General features: G+C 39.3%; 1 protein-coding gene across 1 annotated transcript in view; it reads left to right on the top strand.

Annotated features, from left to right (window-relative positions):
- Positions 1-21711, top strand: part of REEP3 (receptor accessory protein 3) — a 36880-nt gene extending 15169 nt beyond the window's left edge. Inside the window, exons 2-8 of the mRNA XM_064716887.1 lie at positions 578-650; positions 4260-4336; positions 4823-4943; positions 6839-6952; positions 14319-14466; positions 16883-17034; positions 17778-21711. Of these exons, the coding sequence (XP_064572957.1) occupies positions 578-650; positions 4260-4336; positions 4823-4943; positions 6839-6952; positions 14319-14466; positions 16883-17034; positions 17778-17834 (742 nt within the window). The 3' untranslated portion in view covers positions 17835-21711. The remainder of the gene's footprint in view (positions 1-577; positions 651-4259; positions 4337-4822; positions 4944-6838; positions 6953-14318; positions 14467-16882; positions 17035-17777) is intronic.
- Positions 21712-24063: the final 2352 nt, after the last annotated feature.

Genomic DNA, 24063 nt, shown 5'->3' on the forward strand with positions numbered 1-24063 from the left:
GAGACATCAGAGCTGGTGTGCTACTGGACAGAGTTTTCCACAGGGACAAAAATCAATTCAATGAATTCCCACTTTTCCTCCATTTCTAAATATTGCTGTTGCAGAGTTCTAGCAAAAGGAGATGAAATTTTGTAAGTCAGTGTTGTCTTGAAATTCTTTTGGAAGGAAATTTCTGATAATGTGATAAAAGTAGATGATTGTGATTAACTACTGATAAGTTCAGAGGCTTTTCAAGTGTGATAGCACTGCCAGCACTCTTTTCTGGTGTGGACAGGCTGCAGGACTGGTTTGACTTGTAAAAGAACCAGAACAACTGGTTTTACATTATCTGTTAGAAACAGTCTTACAAAACAGTTTGTTGTCTTTAGGGCATCCACCCTTTTCTGTTCACGTTGTTCTAGTTTTGCCTATCATGAAACTTCCTCCAAGGAACACATAACACTGATTTTTTTTTTTTTTTTAATGCTAGAGAGCAGGATTTTTTCTGTTAAGTTGGCTGAATTGTTCTGATGATGTATTGTCACGTTTTGATATATAGTGTGGAACAGATCCTGAAGGCTCTCTCTGTTTTCTATAGGTTGGTGTTTGGGATGCTGTACCCTGCATACTACTCATACAAAGCTGTGAAGACAAAAAATGTGAAGGAATATGTAAGTCTCATTCATTTTAATTGTTTAATTACACACCTCTGCTGATAGAGATCTGTGACATTTTCATTGTGTAGCAAATCATGTGAAAGCTTGAATTGACTGTCTTACAGTTAGGTACAACATTTGTGTGACCCTAGTGGTAATCCTCTGATTTTGTTTGAGGGCTAAAGTTAAGGTATCTCATACTTTACATAGTTTTATGCTGAAACATGTTCAACACACTATGCTGTAGTGTGATTTTTTTAAAGAGTATTTTTAATGTAAACCTTAAAGTCTTGGTTCCATTTCAGCAAAGAAATAATGCACTTTTAGGCAGGAGGTAGAATGAAAGTTTCCTAATTCTGCCAACACCTCAAGTGTAAGTATTGACAAACTGATTCATAGTGACCTCTAGAAGAGCAGCAGCAGCTTAATATCATTGTATGGAGCTCAACAGGGGGCTCAGAATCTACCTAAAAAAAGGTTAGTTCTTGTTAATCTATTTTTCCTAAAAGAGGAGAAAAAATGTAACCAAGGAAGGACAAGATTTGGTTAAGGTGGTGTGGAGAAAAGAAGCAGAACAGACAGAAGAGAAAGATTGAGAAAAACACAATTATAGTTACTTCAGTTTTTAATTAAGCTATTAAATTATTGACTTGTCAGTGTGAGCAATGAGATAATCATGGGAATGTTAGCCAGTTGCAGTCACAAGGAGCTTTAGTCACTGTGCTACTTCCCTGTTTTAAGAGACAGCCTGGCTTGATTTCAGCAGGTAACCTGTCCTGAATCCTGGCCATAACTCCTCAGGGTGGGGTCAGGGCCAGCAGTGACTCTGAACTCAGCAGCCAGAGATGTGACCCAGGGCTCTTGTCTGCTGTGTGATGTCTCCACTTTGTACCTGGTTGTAGCTGTAAACTGTAATTGGTAGTTGGTAGCTGTAAACTGTAGTTGGTAGCTGTTGTTCCTCCCCTTGAATGTCTCAATTTCGCCTCATCACCCTGTCGAGGCCTCAGAGGACATCATATTTGTACTTCTGATTTCTGGGTACAAGCTGATGGGAGTTCATTTGTGAGGCAGAGCTGGTGCCTGCCAGAGCTAAACTCATGGGAGAAAAAAATCACCAAAACTAAGAGGAGAATTTTCTCTGTCTCATTCTTGTATTACTCTGTCAGGGAAGTCCATAATGCAAGCAATTTATAATCTGCTTTTTCTCCCTGCTCCTTCAAAACAGATCCACAGGCTAAGTAGGGCATAGCAGTTTCCAACCTAAATAAAGAAAATCACTTTAAGAGGTTGCCATTGCCTCTTGCACTGTTTTCTAGCAAAAGAGAAGCAATATTTTAGAGTGCTGAGATATTTTTCTCACCTCAGTTGTCCAGTTAGCCATGACCTATCTTTCTTGGGCATCCTTACACAGGGTCCCTGCTTGTAGGGCCTGGAGTTATATTTTTTCAGTTCTTTTAGTGTGAACCTGTGGTCTTTGAACAATCCCATAACTTGCAGTCACATAGAAAACATTCATGGGACCAAGATGAATCAGAGCCATTGCAGTGACGTTTTCATTAGCAGGGCATGACAGTGATTCATCAGTGAATTATCACTCCATTGCTGCCTGGGCTCACTGTCCTGATAGGTCTTAGGGGTGATCCATGGCTGTCATTTTCCCAGCTGGGTCATTTCTTTCTCTGAAAGATTTAGATTTAAATGCAGCTTTGCAAATGGCACAGGTTTGCTGCCACTCACATCGTGGCCCAAGCACAACTTCCTTTCCAGGGTTTTGTGTGGCTCAGGAGCCATCTGTGTTGCTGAACTTGGAGCTTTTTAACACTAAAATATTTTACTCACCACTACTTCCACCACTAAAAAGCAACCAAACAAAAAGAATAGGCATGCTGACTTGTTGTGTAGGTCATGATGCAGCAAATTAATCAAAGATTATTTCTGAGGGATAAAGTGTTGAGCTGACTGTGGTAATTTAAAAGACTTACAGAATTCAGTGCTAAAAATTAGAATCTGTGCCTCTGAGGGGATTTATTTGTTCTTGTAATTACCCTGGTTTAGTGGAGTTGACTAAGATATTTGAGACTTTTTTTTTCACTGTGTTGCACCAAAGTACTTGAAATCTGAAATGTAGTTTATAGGTTTGAACACACCAGCCTTTTAAATCCTGGCTTCAAAATCCTGACCTGAAAGAATGTGCTTCAGACAGAGCCAACAAAGATGAGCTTAACACTTGGATGCTAGGAAAAAAACCCCTCAATGAAACAAATGTGTAATCACTCTTTTAACATAAAAAATAAAACTCAGTCAAAGCTTCTGTTACTTGGAGTAGATGACAGTGTTCTGGGTAGTGTGAAATCTGACCTGCCATTTTTCATGTCCTTTTTTTCTTTTTTCCTGGTGTGAAAACCCCTCTAAGTCACTCAGGTTCATTTGTCAAGGATACTTGTGGTGCCTACTGCATTAGTTGTACTAGAATATGATTTGTGTTTTATAGAATCTTTGCCCAGTCCTCAGCAGGACTCCTGGCACATCTCGTGTGCCCTTCTGCAGGGCTTTTTATACTGTTCCTAGAGCCCAGGAGAAATTCCACTTCCACTGTTGTGCTTAATTGGGTAAATAGGTGTTGATTAAAGAAAGTATAGGATAAATCATTTTGGGGAAAAATACAGTCTTGTGTGGCATCTTAAAAATTGCATTGCATTATGCCTAAGCTAATGGGGCAAGGTTGGATTAAATTTTGTTTTATTCAGGTGTTGACTCAGGTTCATGGAAGGGTCACCAGTCTAAATGTCACATGGCCTGTCAGTAATGACTTCAGCTGCTGTGTACATTTGTCTTCGTTTATTCAAGCCTAAAATATCTAAATCCTCTGAGAGACTGAAGTGAAGAATGTTATCACATGACTGAGTTTCTTTTCAGACTGAAACACTGAAAAGCATTTAAGATAAATGGGTCTCAGGTTCTGACAGAGGAAGTGGTTTTAAACTGTAATGCACATCCATGAAATAGGCAGCAGTGTATCATTAGGTTTTGAGTAGTTATTTAAATCCACTTCAAAAAAGATTGTTTTAAAAGTGAAGATTAAATCTGAGCCACATCCTCTGTGGGGAGGTGTGTGTGTATATATATCCTCCCTTTGAAAGACAGCACCATGAATTTAGGGCTCAAACTAGGCTCTAACAATTTTGGTGGTTTTGTTTTATTCTTTGCTGGTTTGGTTTGTTTGGGTTTTTGTTTGTTTTTAAATGGTTTTGTGTTGTTGCAGGGTTTTGGTTTTTTTTTTTCTAGGAATTTAAAGAACATGTGGATGTTCAGTTTGTACAAATAACCAGTGGTGGTTTGCAGTGACCCATTTTGGAAATACATTGCATTTGGCATCTGATAGCTTAGGGAAGATAAATGCATGGGAACTATTTCTGTAGTATTTATTCTGACAGATGTAATCAGCTTAGGCAACCAAATTTGAGCAAATGCTCAAGAAAAATGAGAGAGTCTCTTAACTGTTATAGAACAAACTACTGTTGAATGTCTTGCTTTGACAACTCTGAACACACTGTACAGTGTTCAGTGTGTTATGTGTAGAGGTGAAATCCAAGCTGTCAGTGAAGATGGTGTTTTTATTTCCAGGTTCGCTGGATGATGTACTGGATTGTGTTTGCTCTTTACACAGTGACTGAAACAATAACTGACCTAACAGTCTCTTGGTAAGACCCTGCTTTTTATCAACTCTAGAGGAAACTTTGTTTGTTTCTGATGTTTTTTAATTTGTACTTACTTATTTTGTGTAAAGAAGTTGTGCTTGTTGAATAGCCCTTTTTGCAGGAAAGTATCTTGGTGTGTAGATGAACAGCAGCTGTACACTGTCACTTGAATTAGGGACTGCAACATTTCCAGCTTCACTGTAGAAACTGAACAGGGGAATGGAACTCTTAAAAGGATGGCAGGAATGTATAATGAAAAGCAGGTATATTATCTGTTGTCATTTCTTCAATGACAGTAGTCCATAAATCCATAACTCATTTATTTTTTCTCTAGTGTAACTTCTTGTATTTGAGGAATCCTATCTGCTAATATAATTGTGTTTTTTTAAAAAATATCTCTTCATAATGACTTCATGATATCTCTTTATAATTACTGTGCATTTTCTTACTGCAGTTGTTGATTTTGTGCAACCTTTAACTTGTCTGTAGGTTTCCACTGTACTATGAACTGAAGATAGCTTTTGTCATCTGGCTCCTTTCCCCATATACTAGAGGGGCAAGTTTAATCTACAGAAAATTCCTCCACCCACTGCTTTCTTCTAAAGAAAGGGTAAGAAATTACTTCTCAGATTTTTAATGCCTAATATGGAAACGCCATATGCTGAAATAAAAGCTGTTGCTGGATACACTACAAAAGCAGAGCAGCTTGTTGCTGTCTTGCCTGGCAGCACCAATTTGGACTAGCAGAGGCAAGTGCACATGACTGTCCCTGTCTGTGCTTCTGGTTAGCTGGTCTGAGCAGACAAGTCCTGCTTCCATTGCCATGAGAGTTTGGTGTTCCCTGCTCTGCCTGAGGCACTCTGAGCAGCCCAGTTGAATGGAAATGATGCACTTTGAATTTCTGTGGAAACCCAGGGCACCAGGAATATTTCTCTGTCTGCTCTGGGGTGCCCTGACCCCCAGGGGAGCACTGGCTTTGACCTTCATTCATGGAGAAAGTTTCCTAAACTTCAAGATAAACTAGAACCCACAAAAGTGTGAAATAGGTTATAAGAAGTAGTGTAGGTGTATCACTTAGTGAGAAATTTAGGTTTTGGGATTTTTAGTATGTTGTGGATGGAAGCAAGATGGAAGGCACAGGATGTCATCCTGGGTTTCTTCTTCATGCTTCTTCCTTCCCTTCATAGGTTTGAGTAGCATTTGGTAATTAGGCCAAATCTGCATTGCAGCTCTTTAGGATCAGTTACTGAGTTAAAAGAAAAAATAATCTAAGTGTCAATTCTTAATTAGATTGTTTAGTCTTAAAATACCTTGTAACAAAAAATTGATGACTGATTTGTGCCTTCTAATGAAAAGCTGCCAAACTCACAAGAATGAAACTGTTTTTCTAATAAGAAATAATAAACACTTAGGTCCAAACACAAATTGCTGTCTCAAGTACCTTCAGTGCAAACCCAAGAAAGCCAACAACTAATACCCCTGTGTAAAATAGCAATGCTTGCAGTAGTGCTGCAAGCACATGTACAGTACTCCCTGCACAGAAGCATGAACACAGCTTTACTAAAAGCTGTTGATGTTAACATTTTTTCCTAGCATAAACTAGTAATAACACTTCTCAGGATGATTGACATCAATGACTTTTTTTGGTTTGCCAACTGACAAGATAAGAGGAGAGACTTGTTACTGAGTTTGAAGGATAGACCAGTCTGCAGCAGTAAATACCCAAACATAAAAATAGCTAGAAGATGGTTAGCTTTAGTCCAAGAATGACAGGGACACAGCTCTGCTTAGCTCTTTTTCAGCATCAGTTTGGATGTGTGGAAAGAGCAATTAGCCAAGGTGTGAAGACAAGCACTGAGAAACCTCACACTAGAGAAAATAGCATTTCTAAAGGTCAGTTCATAAGGCTAGACTTGGCCTTTATGAGGCAAAGCAAGTAGCTGACAAGATCGCCACTGATAGGAGCAGTAAGGTCATCTTGACCTTCTGAAGGTTGTGCTGGGAACAATTTGCAGCTTGGTAAGGTGAGGAGATCCTTCCCTGTAGTCTCCAAGCTGTTGAGAAGCACCTTACAGATTTTTATCTTCAGCTCCAGGCCTTTACCCGAGCTGGAGATAAATGCCATGCCTGTATTGTCCTTGGAACTTAACTTTGGGAGCTCTTTCTAAGTTGGCTCTGTATTTCCAGGGAGCTTGTGTTAGAGGATGTTATTTCTTGAAAAGCTTGTGTCCAACAAGTTAAGCTCACTCTCTGTAAGGAACTTGTTGCAATGTTTCTGAGCTGTACAAAAGTGATCTGCTTTATCTGCTTGTTTGACCACATATAATCCTTTTTTTAAATGAGAGAATTGTAATGAAGGAAACATCTGAATACAAAGATATATCCCATTAAATATTTTCTTAAATATTTCTTCTGTCTTCCTTTACTGATGGAAGAATAATACTGTGGAGTAATTTTGCTCTCTTATGAGCAGCCTTCTAAAATGTAAGTATGTTTTTCTTTTAGGAGATTGATGAGTACATAGTCCAAGCCAAAGAAAGAGGCTATGAGACCATGGTGAATTTTGGAAGGCAAGGGTTGAATTTGGCAGCAACTGCTGCAGTGACAGCAGCTGTAAAGGTAAGTGTCTGCTTGCATTAATTGTTTTTGAGTTTGATATAGAATAGTGCAGTTGGACTGAGAATTTAGCACTCTTATATAAAAAAGGTAAATTCTGCAAGTGTGCTGAAAACCTGGAACACAATTAAAGGCTTGCAGCCCTCTCCTCCTTATACTGTGTTTGTTTAAGATGGTTTGTAGTTATTTCTTGGGTGATCAGATCAGTTTACTCTAATTCAAAAGGTACCATTCAGTTTTCTATGCAGGCTTTTAATAAAGGTGACCATTGTTTCTTTTCTGTCTCTGTGGTGCTTTCTTGTTGATAAACAAACTTTTGAAAGGATTTCTGGCTTTTCTGCTGTTTTTCTCCAATCAATCTGAGGTAATGCTACATATGAATTAAGGCATGAAAGACTACTACCATGGTTAAAAATTCTCTTGACACAATTAACCTGTTTGCAATTTGTTGGGTGAATTATTAAATTAATATACTAAGCATAAGCCTGCCTATTGGTGTTTAGCATACACTTGCTTTGTCATTGTTTTCCATTAAATTATGGAGTCATCTGTTGTTTTTCCTACAAAACTCTTCACCTTCAGTATTTCAGAGAGCTCTGGGTGTAGGAAGACAAAATACAAGCTTATATGTCAGATTCTAAGCAATTTGTGCACCACTGAAAGGAATATACTCCAGACAATGTGTATCCTACCTAATAGTAATTTAAACAAAAACAAAAAAACAAAAAAAAAGAAAAGAACAAGGTGTATGTCCAAGTGAAATCACAGGTTTAAGGCAATCAGGATTAATTTCTTCCTGGGAATAAATGGAGCCATTGTGCTCATAGTAACAGCACTGAAACCCTGAGCACTGTCAGTAGATAACAGAAGACAGTGTAGAGATCCCTGGCTGTCAGAGTTGAGTATGTACAGCTGGCATTTAGCTTAAATGTCTGGGCTTCTATGTGAACTTCCTGCATTATAAATAAAAGGCATTCCTAAAAATTACATTTTCACATGCTACCTCAAAAAGCTTTGCAAAAGAAGTCATGCATTGTTTGTTCATTTTCTCTCTTTTTAAAGATATGTGTGGGTGGTAGCATTATGACTTTTTGTGTTTAAATATGGTCATAATGAGCCTGAAATACTGAGAAAGTGATTAAATTTGATCACTGTAGGGGTTTTTTGTTATTCAAATTCTTAATATTGCCATGAGACATGAAATAATTTAGAATGCAATAGAGTGCACCTCCAAAGGAATGAAAGTATCCAGAGTGAAAATAGGTTATTTAAATAAACCAAATAAACCCAACAAACAAACACCAAAAGTGCTCTACTGGGAGAAGAAGTTTAATTGCTAAATGCTAAAATGCAAATTCTTTGTATTACACATTTATTACAATAAGCACCTGTAAGAATTCTTATGCTTTGTGTGTGCCCCTTATGTTTGGATATTTCCTTGTTAATTTTTAGGGTGTAGCAGAAATATTGTAAAATAAGTAACACCAGTATCTCCTCCCACTTTCTTCTGAAATAATGAATAACTTTTTCTGAAGTGTCTGTGTTTAGATTTCATTGCTATTCAGCTGTGACTGGCAAGATGCCTGCTCCATTTGTTAAAACTTGTTAAACATGCTCATGAATATTTGTACAGAATTAGTTCCGTGCACATCAGATGCTTGGGAAAAACAACCACCACAATACCATAGACCTAAAATAGGCATGATTTTTAAACAGCATGAAAGAGGAGACTCACTGAAGAAAATCTTTATTTTGGCACGTTAAGCCTCTTGGGTTTGTCATTCCAAAATGCTGAGCGTGCCTGCTCCATGCAGGCAAATGGACTCAGTGCATGTGTTCTTGATTTTGTTCCCTGTTTTTCAGGAGTTGACTGCTGCCTCCAGCAGGTGAAAAGATTATCCCTTCACCAGGAGCTGGTGGAGCATGCTATAGGATTTCAGGAACAAAACTGTAGTAGTGAGATCAGTCTTGATGGGAAAGAGGGCACACTTTCATCACTATTCTTTTTTTTAATAGAGCACACATGCTTATTCTGACATAGCAGATCTCAAATTAGGAGAGGGGGAGAGGCTAAACATGTGTGCAAGGTTAAACCTATGTCAAAAGACACTAAAGTGTCCAAGAAAACTGCTTATGCTGACTTTTGGAGGGTGTTAAAATGGATTGGAAACTTGCTGAAATAGTTGGAATATAAAATGTGGGAGAGAGTGATTTTCTTCAAGGGTTGTCACCGGAATAGGGGATTACCATTAAAAGGCTTGTTGGCTCTGTTAGGGAGGTTGGAGCAGCCAGCCAGGTCAGTCTGCTGAAATTTGGCATAGATTTAAACCTGCTCCCCTATAGTTAAATTTAAATGTATTTGGCAGGAGTAGTGGCTTATAGCTTGCATTCTCATATTGATATTTTTAGCTGGTAGTAGTTAGCCACTGTTCATATAAAATGTAGTGTTTCAAAACCTGCTAAATAGCATATATTGCCAAAATAAATTGTGTTAAATTAGTATGTCAGAAAACCTATCTTTGTAAAATCCTGATTTCTGGAGATTTAGAGATGAAAGATAATCTGTGTTAAATTTTTTTTCTTTATACTGAAGGAAATTTTTATTAGTAAAAGAATAAGAAACAAGATGCCTTAATAGGCTCAGTAGTTTATGGATTTGGGGAAATTATATCCACAGCATTTAAGTTCCAGTGATGCATCTGCTTTTCAGGTCTTCTGAGGTGATGGTTACCTCTAAGTTTCAATTTCAGCCAACCCATGAATTCAGATTTCTTGAGCTGCTAGTGAAACCTGGTGTCCTTATCACTCTGAGCAGGGGAACTGCTACTTAAGCTGTGAAATACTCTGTCCCCCTTTATGAGGTCACACAAGCAGTGTTCATTTGTAAAGTGCTGGTGATAGTATGTTTTGAGGGCTGTGTCGCAGACATCTTCTATGAAAAATCCTTTCCTTAGGATTTTTTCTCCTGAGGAGCTGAGAGGCCTCAGGAACAAGATGTAAACATTGATTATCTGCTGCTGTGGAATGCAACAGGGGCATCTGTGATTGGTCTCATGTGGTTGTTTCAAATTAATGGCCAATCACAGTCTGGCTGTCTGGACTGTCTTGGTCAGTCACAAGCCTTTGTTATCATTCTTTTTCTATGATGAAATCCTTTCTTCTGCTCTTTTAGTGTAGTTTTAATGTAATATATATCATAAAATAATAAATCAAGCTTTCTGAAACATGGGGTCAGATCCTTGTCTCTTCCCTCATCCTCAGACCCCTGTGAGCACCATCACAGGGCTGTGTTTGCTGAGTGCCTTCTGGTCATCCTGAGTCTGCTCTGCTGCCTTTTTGCTGCTGGAGTGTTTTTCTCCTGGCCTTGCTCACCCTTCCCCTTACCCCACTCAGGGCAGGCAGAGGAAGGAGCTGTGCTGCAGCCAGCTGTGGCACACAGCCAGGATCACTCTGGGGAGCAGCAGTGCTGTCATCCTCCTCCCTGCTGGGCTGCCTGGCGTGCTGCAGGGGTCACTGACGGGACAGCAGTCCCTGGGCAGGCTCAGAGGGAGCAGGAGTCGTTCCCTGTCAGCTTGGATGGGATCAGGGAGAGAACAGCTGAGAATGTGGGTGCTGCATGCGCTGGGAACGTGTCCAAGGCAGGCAGGCAGCTCCAGTCAGTGATCCTGCCCCCTGAGGGCTGCAAGTGCCATTGAACGGCAGCGTCCCCGAGGCACACAGTGTGGGGTTTGTTTACAGCCACTTCCATAAAAGTACATGCTCAATAACAGAATGGAAAATGGCATTTCATATATGAGGGTCAGCTGATGAGACTAATAGCTTACAAGAGGCTGAGTAGTCTTGAAAGGAGACCCTTAAATGGGCTATGTTTATTTCAAAGAATTTATTTAGAAGCATATTACAACTTTAATTGGTGTCTCACATTGGTTACTGCTAATGCATGTGGACTCTAAAACATGCATTAGTATGTTTTAGGAAATGCTATTGAATAATGAAGAAAAATCATTCTTTAGGACTTCAATTTTGTTCAAGATAACACACAGACTTCACAGTTCATCTCTCTTCAGTGTTTGCCTACTTAGAAATTTTAGTGCTGAAGCTACATGATTTATTTTCTCTATCCCTGGCACTGTAATTGTAAATGTATGTGTCTCAATCTTTTGGGCTGTAATTTAGTTCCCAGCCTCTGGGCTGAGTGCAGCCTGGTGTATTCCTTCCTTACTGGCAGGGACTGGTGATGTGATGGGCCACCAGTGATAACTGCTCTGCCACCTTCTCCTGGGAGAGAGAATCTGGGGAGAGGGGATGGCTGCTGCCACATCCATGGCATGGCAGTGGAGGCAGGAGATCCTCTTCAGCTCCACCTACACCTAAATTGCTCTGCTTTTAGGGCAAACATGTTGCTTTCAAGCTGTAACTCTTTGACCTTTCAAACAAAATAGTAAAGCTCTTAAAGTGTTATTATTGTAAATGGGAATGTTACTCTCACATTTCCTGCTGTAAAGGGTATTTAATCTCACGTTTCCTGCAGTAGGAAGGAATTTAATATTTTTCAGCCAGACTTTCATCCTGAGCTGATAGTAATCCAGATCTACACAGAATGCTTTGTTTCAGCAGAAAGCAATTAACTGCTGGTTTTGGGCATGGGGGTGGAAGAATCTTCTGAAGTGTGAGCACAGTGCTGTGCACGCTCCCACAGAACACCTTGAAATTGGTCCTTCAGTCCGTGCAGTGGAGTTCAAGCAGAAATCAGTCTTGATTTGGCTAGACTGGATGTTCCCAGGGGTGGGACAGGGACTGGGGGCCCTGTAGGGAGTAGCTGCACAGGGTTGGTGCCATGGGTGATGGGGACTGTCCAGCACAGCAGTGCTTGTGCAGCTCCCATTCTGCTGTGACTCCCAGGCATGTGTGCTGCATCTTTATTTGTGTATATATCCCTTCAAACTTCTCAATGTTTGCCGTGTGTAACTTGAGTAAAACTTTCCATCTTGGCAAGTAGTTTTGGAATGAAGGGCCCATTGTGTAAATCCCTGCCGTGCTCCCTGAGTGAGGCAGTGCTCCACAGGAGCTCCAGCTCAACCATGCAGTTTGGTTAGGGGCACAGTGTTATTTTATGGCACATACTTGACTTTTTTTCCTCCTTTGAAAAACAAAATTCTGTATCCAAAAGCTGCACTGGAAAATAGGGCTGAATGTTCCTAGCTTGGATCTAGTCCTCTGTCCACAGTGGAATAAGAAATATAGGCTTGTAATGTGAATTCTTAATATGTTAGTTGTTATAATCCTTATTGCATTATTCTATACAATTTCCAAATGTCTTTTTGTAGTATATCACATGATGAATGAACTTGCTGGGCAGCTGTTAAACAAGTGTGTCTTTCTATACTTTGCTGCTGGCCAAAACCAGCTTCTGTCCCTGTTTTAAGTAGAGTCTGTTCACTCTTGGTGAGTGGAATTGTACTGAATTTGTATGGATTCTGCTGAGAGCCAGCTAGGTCCATTTTACATATTCAGTAAAATATTTCAGTGTTCAGTGACTGAGACTTGAGTCCTGTTCAACCTCTTAAAGCATTGAACACAGTCTGATGAACACTCTTGTATCTTACAGCAGGGTGATATATTTACTGTAAGCTATTACTTGTCAAAAGAAGCAGCTCTTTCTGCAGTTCTCTTCTCCATGTCCTAGCAGCTGATCAAGGTCTCAGGCATAGCTGGTTCCTGATGTAGTTTACTTGAAATGCTTTTCAGTGCAGTAGTGGAAGGGCAGGATTGTTCCTGCCTTAGGAGAGACTTTAGGAGACCTGCCTCAAATGAGCCATCTTGGGGAATAAATTTGACTTTGGGATTTTTACAGTCTTTAATACAGACACTGTGCAGTGTTCGTAGTGCATTGTAGCTCAAAGACAAGATGTACTTCAGTTTGTGAGAACTGAGTCATCCTACAAGTATGTAGGAAGAGAAGTTAAGGCTTCTACTTCTCTTACAAGAAACCTTTTCTTTGTTGTTTGGTGACAATGATTGGGTAAGAATTATCATAGGTTTGCTGTGCTTGAGTAGAATACTGTCCACTGTCTTAATTTTATATGCTGTACTAATAACTAGTCATCAGAAAATTAATATTAGGTTTCAGGCACTTTTCCCCCTGCCTTTTGGTACCCACACAAACTTCAGGAATTTTAATTCAACTGTCTGTTCACTTTACATGGCTATTTTTAATGTGGACTAATTCAGTGTGCTGGTCTACCAACTGCAAAAACAGTTGTCGTGAGAATGGGAGCAAATGGCTGTGGCCAGCAGTGCCAGAATTGCCTTCTGCTGGTGCTGTTGCAGAGAAAGGTGAATGGACTTGTACCCAGGTTTCTGCTCCTGCTAGCTAGCATGCTGGTCAAATGAAGAATTTTACTTAAAAGCTTCATTTGTAAGAATGAAACAAAGTCTTTAACACTTGCTTGAAGTGGAATTCATGCACGGGCTTGTCAACCTTTCCCTGAAATGGTTATTTTTTGCCTTATGCCAGAGATGGAAGAATTAAATGTTATTTTAACATGACTTTGAGTACTTGTTCTCGTGGTCTTATTCTTTTAGTTGCTTATGCAATAAATTAATCTTTAATACTTTAATAATAACATCATCTGATTGAAGATGAAAGAGCTGCTGGATGACCTTTCTTTCCAACAGGGAAACTTCCATATGTTCCATATGGAAAAAAAGGGAAGACAGTGGAGGAGGAGTACTTGATGTTTATGTGTGATTAACTATTCTCCTGTGAGGCATTAGATTTGGGGCTGCTATTATGTCAGTAAAGCTGTATTAGTAAGAGGCACTGCTAGCCTGGAGTCCAGGCAGGACCTCTTTGGTTTGTGGTTTCAAGTTTCTGTCAACTGGAGCTGCTTTTATAGTGCTGCCAGTTTCTCAGTTATTTGAGTTAATGTTACAGAGTGTATTTTTAACACTTTTCTCCTTAACCTTATTCAAATTTGTGGAGGATAAAATATAAAATAGCAGAAAACTATTTTCAACCATACTCTTTAAAGTGGAAGTGTTACTGTCATGCCACCTTGAACTGCCATGTTTGAAGTGAACATTTCTGATGTGTGTTTCTTTTAAACACTTACCCTCAGCCTTTATTTGCTCAGATGAAAGGGGTGAAATGCAGCATTTGTAATTAAGCTGCCAGCTTGTGTAACTTTGCCATCTGGGAGCAATGTGGGTAAAAGCAATACCTTTACAAGTGTAAAGCAACTGCATGTGTTTGTTCCATGGGTTTTGTTGTGCAGCAAGGAAGCATGGGCTTAAACATCTTAACCCAAGCTGAGCAGCAAAGTTAAACCTCTGCCTGGATTCCAAAGATATTGTTGTTGTATTTCAGAGCCAAGGTGCAATAACTGAGAAACTGAGAAGTTTCAGTATGCATGATTTGACTACTATACAAGGAGATGAGCCTGTTGGACAGAGAGCTTATCAGACATTGCCAGAAGCTAAGAAGAAAACCAGAGCCTCTACAAGTGAATCTTCAGGTATGTATCTTTTTTTCTTCCCTACCTAAAAGAACAATTCTCCCAAAGCACAAGGGCAATAGCAGAAACACATTCACCCCATTTCTAAATGGAAAAGGCCTCAAAGAATTCCAGTACACTTAAACAGAGTACACTCAAGCCAAGTAAATTATGACAGTTAAGAAATCCTTCCTGAATTACTTTCTTCTCACAGCCACTCTCAGTGTAATCATGCTGTATTCATTGCTCCTGTCCTTGCCAATTGCCTACAAGAATTTATTACCAAAGTAAAACTTAATTGGAAGTCAAACGTTTTGTGATTAAGTGGAGTTTCTGTGACAAATGTACAAGAAGTTAAACATGAAAACATATGGAAGCTGAGTAAATAGAAGAGAAAATTAATAGAAATTAATTCACCAGGCTTGTAGTAATAGATCAAAATGTAAAATTGCTTATGGTGATAGGAGTAATAAAGGCATCAAGTTTTCATAATGGACTGATGCCAGTCAGCACTTGAAAGATGGTGTGTGGTCACCAATATATGGTTTTGTTCAGAGATACTGTTGTTTCATTATTCTATTACATGTACTGTTATTGTCATCATCACTTTGCTATTGAGCTTGTCATGCTTGAAGGAAGGTTTTGCTGGAAGCCTGGTGACTCCACCTTTTTAAATGGCAAGGCTGTGATGTCAAGGAGCTGATATTTCCCACAAAAGTAGATCTGGGCTATTTCTTTTCACCTAAGCCTGTCATTCCTTCTTATCCCTCTGTTTTGGGGAGGAGTAGTGTTTGTGGGGCCCAAGGGATTCCATGGGTAGTGTGGCAGCCCATGAAGTTTGTAAGGAATAGATGGGCAGCTGAAGGGAGCTAAGCTGAATTGCACATTGTTTCCAAAGGTATCCTGTGCAGGGCAGTGTGAGCTGGAGCTGCTGGCTGCAGAGAGCACCAAGAATTCATGAAGAGCTGCACTAGAGGTGGTGTCACTGCAGCTGTTGTGCAGGGTCTGTTCCTCATTAAATCAGCATTACCTACCTAGCTGAAATAGCTTGAAAATGCTCTAATTTTTTTTTTTTTTAATGCTTCAGTTTATACTACATAAATAATCACTGATTGTGAGATTCAATCTTAAATGTCAAAAAGCTTTCTTACAGTTACTTGAATTTAATTAATTGTTTCTGCTCCTGGTCTGATATCTGGCATACACCTCCCATGTTTTCTTTGAGTTTTCTGCAGCATTAGGAACTTTAAAAAGATCAAAAGTGCACATAGATTTAGGAACGCTCTGTATCAGTATTCTGCCCTGCTTAGCACAATCTTATTTTTCGTGGTCTGAGCTGGGAGTTCTCTGCAAATTGCAGGACATGGATCATAGGGTGGTGCTGAGCTGGCAGTGAAAAAGGGAATGCTCTGATGGGATGCTGATGCATCACATCTTACAAACAGAGATAAGAAGCATTGGTGTCACTGCAAACACTGCTAGTCTGAAACAGAGAAACAGATGTGATTGAAATCTTTTGTGTTTAAAAGGATGAATTGAAACTGTACTGGAAGCAGAGATGTGTTACCTCTAAAATGGTAGAAGAGAACAGCAGAATGTCTGCCTCAAGTAGCTGTGGAATAGATTATGTGATTCTAAGTTCTAGGGAAAAAACACTGAGGAAAAAAGTTAGCTAAGCCTAAATAAAACATTGGCTTAAGATGAAATGTACATAGGTCATTAACACAGTTTGGTTTGGAGTCCAAAAGGTGTTCCTGAGTGTTACAGCCTGTAGATTCTGGGATAAAAGGAGAGTTTGGCAGAAGAAGGAACCAGAGTGGATTTGGGAGCTTTGTGATAGGTCTGTGATGGGGATTCGGGGCTGTTGGACCCCAAGGAGCTTTTCAGGGTGTGTTTTTAAGCAGTTTGTGCCCTCTAGTGAGAGTCTCAGGTAATTATCTCGGTCCTGGTTTTGCAGGATGTTAACAACCCCAAACAGTACTTGGGTGTGTTACTGATCTGGAAGGAGCTTTGGTGTTAAAAATGCAGGAGGATGAGAGTATGAAGAGGGATCCTATGAATGAAAGTCATGGAATGGTTTGTGTTCAAGGGACCTTTAAAGGTTTATGTAAGTGTAACCTCCCTCTCATAGGGATCATATCCAAAAATCTTGAATACTTTTTAAGATGACCACTAAGGCTTTTGCAGTTTAGTGTAAAGCAGAAGATGTCAGCAGACTTGTGGTTCCAGTTTTGACAACTGAAGAATGACTGCATTTCACACCTGTGGGACCACGTGGCAGGATTAGAAGCACCAAACTTGTAGCAGAGTTGATGTTTCTGTTTTGAAATGAGCACATCATTTAAAAGGATAAATCATGTGTGGTAAAGATGAAAATCATGGCTTTCTTAGAAATCAAAAATTTACAGCTACTTTTTTTTTTATTATTTTGTTAAAGGTTATAAAACTCCACTGGAAAAAAATCCTGGAGATGATAGAACAGATGAAGAGATGGAGGGGACACATTCAGAGGATGAAATGTGTGCTCAGAGAGGCCTTCGAAGAACTCAGAGTATGAAATCAGTGAAAACGATTAAAGGCCGTAAAGAGGCAAGTGTAATCCTGGTTAATGGAGTTTGTTTCTTCAGTCTATGTTGGCATTTTTCATAGTGCAGACATTGATTTTTAATCCTGGAGAAGTTGGCAACAATAACTGGGTTCTGGAATGCTAAATGGGGAAGGAAGTGTGATAACAATATCTAGGTTTGGAGCTTTTGTAGTTTGGAGTGTTTAGGGGAAATCCATAAATGAAATAAACTAAGCGAGGAGCAGGAGAGAGGAGATGGAGCAGACTCTGTGCTTGTAATGCTAATTCTGACACCACTGAGCCCAGCTGCAGGAGCTGCTCACCTTGGAAGGGTTATGGATAGCAATATTATAATTTGCATGTTGTGCACACTTAAACACCTCCTGTTTAATTAAGAATATTCAGAATTTTTTAGTTCCCACAGACACATGGCCTGACTCTCTATGATGTACAAAGAGAAGATCCTAGTTTGCATTCAATGCACTTTATATGTGCATGCATCACAGAATTTAAAGATACTTCAGGATAAATCTCTGTGGAGTCTCATAGAAGCTTTTGGGTCATTCCAGGAGAACAGATTATATTTATTCTTCTTGCCCAATTCTGTTGAAACTTTGTTATTTAGTCATAGGCAGATTCTCTTAGTGAAACTGGGGTGTCCAAAGCACACTGAAAGACATTTGCAAAATAAAATTAGTGGGCAGGTGAATCATATTTCTGCTTGGTGTGACTCAACTCTTTGTTATAATTTTATTTTTCCCCCCAGATACGATATGGATCACTGAAATACAGAGTAAAGAAGAGACCTGCTGTATACTTTTAAGTGTACTGCACAATGCCTGCCAGAGAAACTACTGTACCATAGTAACTTGAATTCAAGTGTTAAAGATCTGTGTACAATTCCTAAAATGAGTCTGTATGAACAGATATGGTAGGACTTGTTTTTGTGAACCCAAGTGATCAGATCAAGTATTACTCTGTTTTTCTAGAATTGTTTAGATTTAAGTCTGGACAAGTTACAGCATGAATTTCAGCACTCCTTAAATAGGAGTTAAATGAGGAATGGGAAATACTCTTTTCCAGAGGTATTGGACAGATAGAAATAATTGCAACTCCAGTTAAATTAGCAGAAGGTTTAAGTATGTAGAGCTTGTGAGAATTGAACCATACTGTCCCCAAGTTTACATTGAAAGATAGATATACTTGAAATATTTTTCTGAACTACAATTCCTGAAAAGGCCTTTGTGTAATTTTTAAATGTACAGTTGAAAGGACAGTGGATGATGGTGGGAAAGAAAAAGGAAAGGTGAGGTAGGTTGGATACATCCTTAACATCATCATCTTGCATCATATTGCCAAGCTTAGCAAACTGGGGGTACCTATAGCACTTTATGCAAAACTCTGTAGTTTTGCACACTCTTAATGATTTACAACTGCACATGTCATTTTAGTGACTTGCTAGGTAGGTTAGAGTTACATTTTGAATGCCAGCAATTCTTGTATTTTATGATCTTTTTAAAATTTATCTCGATTCCTTAAGTACTCTTAGGATGCTGTAGATATTTGCTACTAACAATATTATCAGGTGCCTTTCTATGTATTATAGGGCTGTGTGGGTTTTGTCTCTGTGTGTGGTTTTTTTGGGGGAGTTTTGGGGGTTTTTTGTTTGTGGGGTTGTTTTGTTTGTGTCTGTCTTCCTCCATCTAAAGAGATGTAACATGATTTAAATCAGTTTTTGGTTAAAATTGTGGTAAGTACAACTTGTAGCAATTCCAGTGATCTGCCTCAGGGATCTGATCAGCCCATGAGCTGTGTGTTAAAGTCATGCTGCCATCAAGGTATGTATGAGAGCTTAGTCAGGCCCTGGTTTAGTTTTGCTCTACATTGCTTTAAGAACAAATATATTTATATATATATGTACTTCAGAACATGTAGGAGTGTATATTTCATACCATATGTGGATTCTAAAATGGCCTGTGTAGTACTTTCTTTTATTGCTGAAGTTATTACTAAAATATTTGCATATAAATAGCTTCTTCTAAAAGTCTAGTTGATTTAGTCAGTCATTTTATAACCTAGAATCCCATGGCATACCTGCACAGAGATTAATTTTGAAATGTCTTTCAATATGCAGTGACTTGTCAAAATGACTTTTTTTAGGTCACCTTTGGTACTATTTTCTGCAGATCTGAGAATGAGGCTGACTTTAGTTTGCTGTGTGACTGTATTTCTACTGTGGATTCAGGGAGAAGCCACCCACTTTTTGCAGATAGTATTTCATTATATATCTTTGGGACAGACTTTGTTACTTCCCTCAAAGAGGAAATGGCATGGATTCCTCTTATCCTGGGATCTCTGACTTCAATCCTTAAACCTTTCCCCAGGTATTGACAGTCAGCTGCAAGCCTCCAGCAGAGATGTTAAATACATTCCTGAGGCTTGGGCAGTTCTTTTCCTGTTACAGCCATAGCAATTCGCTGCTGGTCTGCAGCATTCAGAGGAGTTTTGTGCACACTTCATCCAGGGCTTGAGTTCTGTGGGCACAAATGCAGCTGGTCTGTGTTGGTGTTGTTCCTCCCTGGCTGTGGGAAGTGTCTGCAAGCCCTGTGCAGAGCTGTGCTCAAGTACAGCAGCACTTCAGCATCTCTGAGGAACCTCAGGGAGAAGTCCCAGCAGGCCACGTGTGATTAAAAGCTAAAACCTGTAAAACTTCACTCAGAAACACAGGAACAAGAGGACAGCAAGGCTGCTCTCTCCCAGATGAGTACAGTGCTAAAATTCCATCCCCTAACCAAACCTGTACCTTGTTATCCAGCTTTTCTAAGGAGCTGTGGGCAAGGAGTGATCACAAAAGCAACCTCCCCTGGAGTGTGGGACGTCTGCCCCAGGAATGTTTGTGCTTCTCCTCTGTTTCCCTGAGGTTTGTCTGTGTGTAAGACACTAAGGAACCCTAAGCTCTTGTATTTGCATCTCACCCCTCTCTGAACTGACCTGGGCCTGGGATGGAATCTCTAACTCTTACTGTAGAGTTGAAAACTTGCTGACACATTTTGCTGTAACTAATCATGCTTGTTTTACCACCAAGCATGGCAAAAAATTGATCATCTTTGTACAAATCATAATCCTGCATGAAGGAGTAGAGTAAGCCATTTTTATCAGAATTACAATTCCTGTACAGGTTGATGGAGATCCTGTTTTGGGGGTTGTTTTATGTTTTTAACACATTTCTAGGGCTAGGGATCATTGAAGTGTTTTAGGCTCTACCACACTCCTGTCAGGAAGTTGCTCTGTGTGTCTCTATGTACCTGAGGCTGCAACTTCTGGCAGACTTAACTTACTAACTCAGTAGTGATAAAGGCTAAATAAATCCTCTTTCTGGAATGTGCATGGAATTAGGAAAGCTGGCAGTATTATTCATATTCATTCCTGTTTGCATAGAAATGTACTTCTCTTCTTTCAGGTAACTGTCTTACATGATCAAGCCTTCAATATTTTCCTAGCTGTTTTCTTCAGTCTAATAGCCAACTATACAAATATTTTCTTGCCAGCCTGATTTTGATCTTTGAATTCATCCTCAAACTGGTTCACTGGATTATCTTCATTTTTTCTTCTTACTGTTCATTGTTTAGGTGGTGCTTGTCAGGGCACAGTGGCATGATCAGCTTTTATCCCAGTGATACATAGTTCTCTCTCCTTGTTGTGTTTGGTTTACTTTGGTTTTGAAACACTACTAAAAGTCTTTTGACTTTGGTTTTAACTTTCTAAAATACTGAAAGTCTTTTAACTTTAGTTACAGGGAATTTTCAAACATTTTTTGCCTTAGCAACTGCAGAAGTCATCTGTCTAGCTCTTGCCAGGAAAATTCTTGAAAAAAATGTTAAAAATCGATGTTTAACATTCTTTTTGGATTTGGAATGTAAAATGTAGTTGATGTCAAATTATCTAATCTTCTGAACAAAGTGTTTCCTGAGAACTGACTGACTGCCACCAACAGGACTGCTAATTTGACTGTAGTCAAACAAAGACTTGGGGTTTAAAAGTGCTTTAAAAGAGAATATGTTTTTCTGTTTAAATCATATCAAGGTTTCAAGCCTTTCCAAAATATGTCTGAACTGACTCAGCATTTTTAGCAAGAGCCTGCTGTGCTTGTTAAAACTCCCAGTCTGAGATGAGGATTACATTGGTGGCCTCAGCTGCAAGTGAGTTTAGGCTGGACTTTGATTGCAATGTGATTGCCAATATTGCTAATTCCTTTGGTGTGTGAAAGTAAGTGAGTACCATCCAACAGACATTTTGCAAAGTATAATGAATTTTAAAATAGAAGGTAACTTGGTAAAAGAGAATGGTGAAGAAAATGCTGGACACATTCAATGTGCTGTTCATGACAAAAATGTGTTTTATTTTTGGTGTTGCTTTTATTAATGGGAAGTTGGTATTTTTAAGTACTTTTTCTACAAAAATGTATGTGCAAAGGCAATACTTTAACATTTTCAAGAACTTGTATTTTTAAATGCTACAAACCAGAGAATATACATTTGGACTGAAGATAGTAGCTTTAAAAAAAATGCAATGTAAGCTTTAATTTTTATATTGTAATAATGACTTGCTGTCAACTTGTTTACATATTTGTAGGATGGAAAACTTCATTATGCATTGACTTATCTTGATGCTGACTTTAATAAATGCTGCTTTGAGCAAGATGCAGTGGATATTTTATTACCTGAATTACTATTAACAAACTAGTCACTGTGTAATCTGTGTTCTGTTACTTATTGTAATGGTTCAAGCACCAAAAACAACCTAGCTGAACTTGGGAGAAACTTGAAAAACTCTTCAAAGTATGACTAAACTGCCCTTGAGGTTCTGCCATGAAGTCTGAAGCTAATTTAGGCTGAAATGAGATGTACCCTGCTAAAGGCAACTTGAACATGCTGTGGTGTCACCTGGTTTGATTAAATGTATGGTTCAGAGTAAATGAAAATTGAGTGTCCCAAAAGAGTGTAACTTCTTGGGGAACTGCTGGACATCAAACTGATTTTGTTTTGCATTCCCTAGTCAGAGTTCTTCTGGTAATCCAGGGGAGGAGATGCATAGATGAATTTGGCCCTTTCTTTTTTCAGACCTCCTTTTGAGTCATCTGTTAACACCCCTACCAAAACCCAAGCAAAATCCTCAGAAACCACATTTTCTGGGCCTTGTTTGCAAGTTTCCTGGCTTACTTCCTCAAATAAAAGAATTTCTTGATATTGAGGAGAAAGATTTAAAAGACAATAGCAATAAATAATTTTTAAGCATTGTGAAAATCCATCCCAGAAGCACAGACTGACTCTTAGGGGAACTTGCAGTGATTCAGTTTCTAATGTCAGAAAAGTTAATGTGTGGATGTCAGAAAGCAATGCTGACTTTTTTACCTTTATTTCTTCAGCTGACATTTAGCAGGTAGTGAGAGCACTCCTGAATGTGGGCTAAAAGCTGCCTTCCTGCTTTTTAATATGATGCTGGTAAGACCCTCTCAGAGAATAATCTGAGTATTCAAAACTAGTGCTGGTATGTGTATCTTGGGTTAAAATGTTAAATATTCAGCAGCAGCAATGGTGACAGGTCTTTTGGGGAGTTTTGTTGTTGTTTGGTTTTTTGGTTTTGGGGGTTTTTTAAGTTCTGAGACATTGTGTATTTTCCCCACTAGTATGGGAAAATAAATGGTGGAATATGATGGGAAACCTAATACATATTGTGAAATCAATAGACTTCCAAAATTCTTTTCCTCCTTTCTGTAGATGTATTCAGGAGCAGAATGGGAGCCTGTCTTGTGTCTGCCTGCCTTTGCCAAACTTCAGCAGCAGATTGCTCTGTTTGCATTAGGATAGGAATTATGAAAGCAGCTGGAGCAGAGACTACAAGGAATTCAAAATGTAGGATTTCACTGTCATCTGCTAATGTACAGTGGCCACATGGATGGGGAAGCTAAGAAACTATTTAGAAAGTTCATTTTTTTCAGGCTGCAGCAGTTCCAAGGTAAGCAGCCCTTTGACCCTCACAGCTTTCCCTGTGTACCACACTCACTGCTTCCTCAGGGAGCTGCACCACCCCAGCCAATCTTTCTACTCATTTTAGTAAAAATGAACTAAGAAAACTGAGGGAAAGTCATCCTACCTTACTGCCTTAAACACTAGAATTTCTTTATATGGCTGAGGAGAAAGACTTGGAGAAAAGCACCAAAGCAAACCTAAACCCTGTATACAGTTAGTGTGATTGTAAACAAATGTAATGCTAGGCAAAATGCAGCCATAACCATGTGTGTTAGTCTTGAAGGAACTGTACCAACAGCTGCTCACCATGCTTTTGTCAAACCCTTTTTGCCAGGTTCAGTTAATGATGGTTCATGTCTCTGTTCTTGCTAACTTGAAGGAGTTTCTTGTGCTGTTCAGAGGATGTGGAGCTTTTAGGTGTTAGTCTGCAAGGGTGAAGAGAGCATTTCTAGTAGTTCAAATTGATCATTGAATTGGCAGGACAATCTCCTGGCCTTTGGACAAGGCTACTGAGCAAAATAAACCTTTGGTAGAGGCCTGAAATTATCCAGTCTAGATTAAATCTTGATGTAAAACAATGATTCTCTTAAAATAGAGGCCATGGAAGAAGGAGAGCTGCTCCCTTGTTCAAACCATGATGGAACAACTGCCAAGCTGCTCTGCTTTTCTCTGGGCTGTCTCTTGCAGCTCCCCTTGGAGTGCCAGTTTGCTGCAGAGATGGGGCTGCATCCCCCAAAGTCCTGCCTGGACCAACCTCCTCTCTTGGCAGCCCCTTCTCTCCTTGGCAACATTTTTGTTGGCAAGCTACAGTTAATTTTGAAGAATATTTAACAAGCTCCCTTTGTGCAAATAAAGTAGATAGCTGCATTCTTTTATAAGTTATATTCTTCACAGATCACTGCATCAGACTTGCTGAAGCACAGACATGCAGCCACTGAGCAGCAAAAGTACCAGTTTGTAAAAGCAATATTTTTTCTTGTTCTGCCCTGCAAGGGCTGCTTCTGTAGAGTTTATTTCCTTTAT

This window comes from Zonotrichia leucophrys, chromosome 6, assembly GCF_028769735.1.
Source record: "Zonotrichia leucophrys gambelii isolate GWCS_2022_RI chromosome 6, RI_Zleu_2.0, whole genome shotgun sequence".
Lineage (NCBI taxonomy): Eukaryota > Metazoa > Chordata > Aves > Passeriformes > Passerellidae > Zonotrichia > Zonotrichia leucophrys.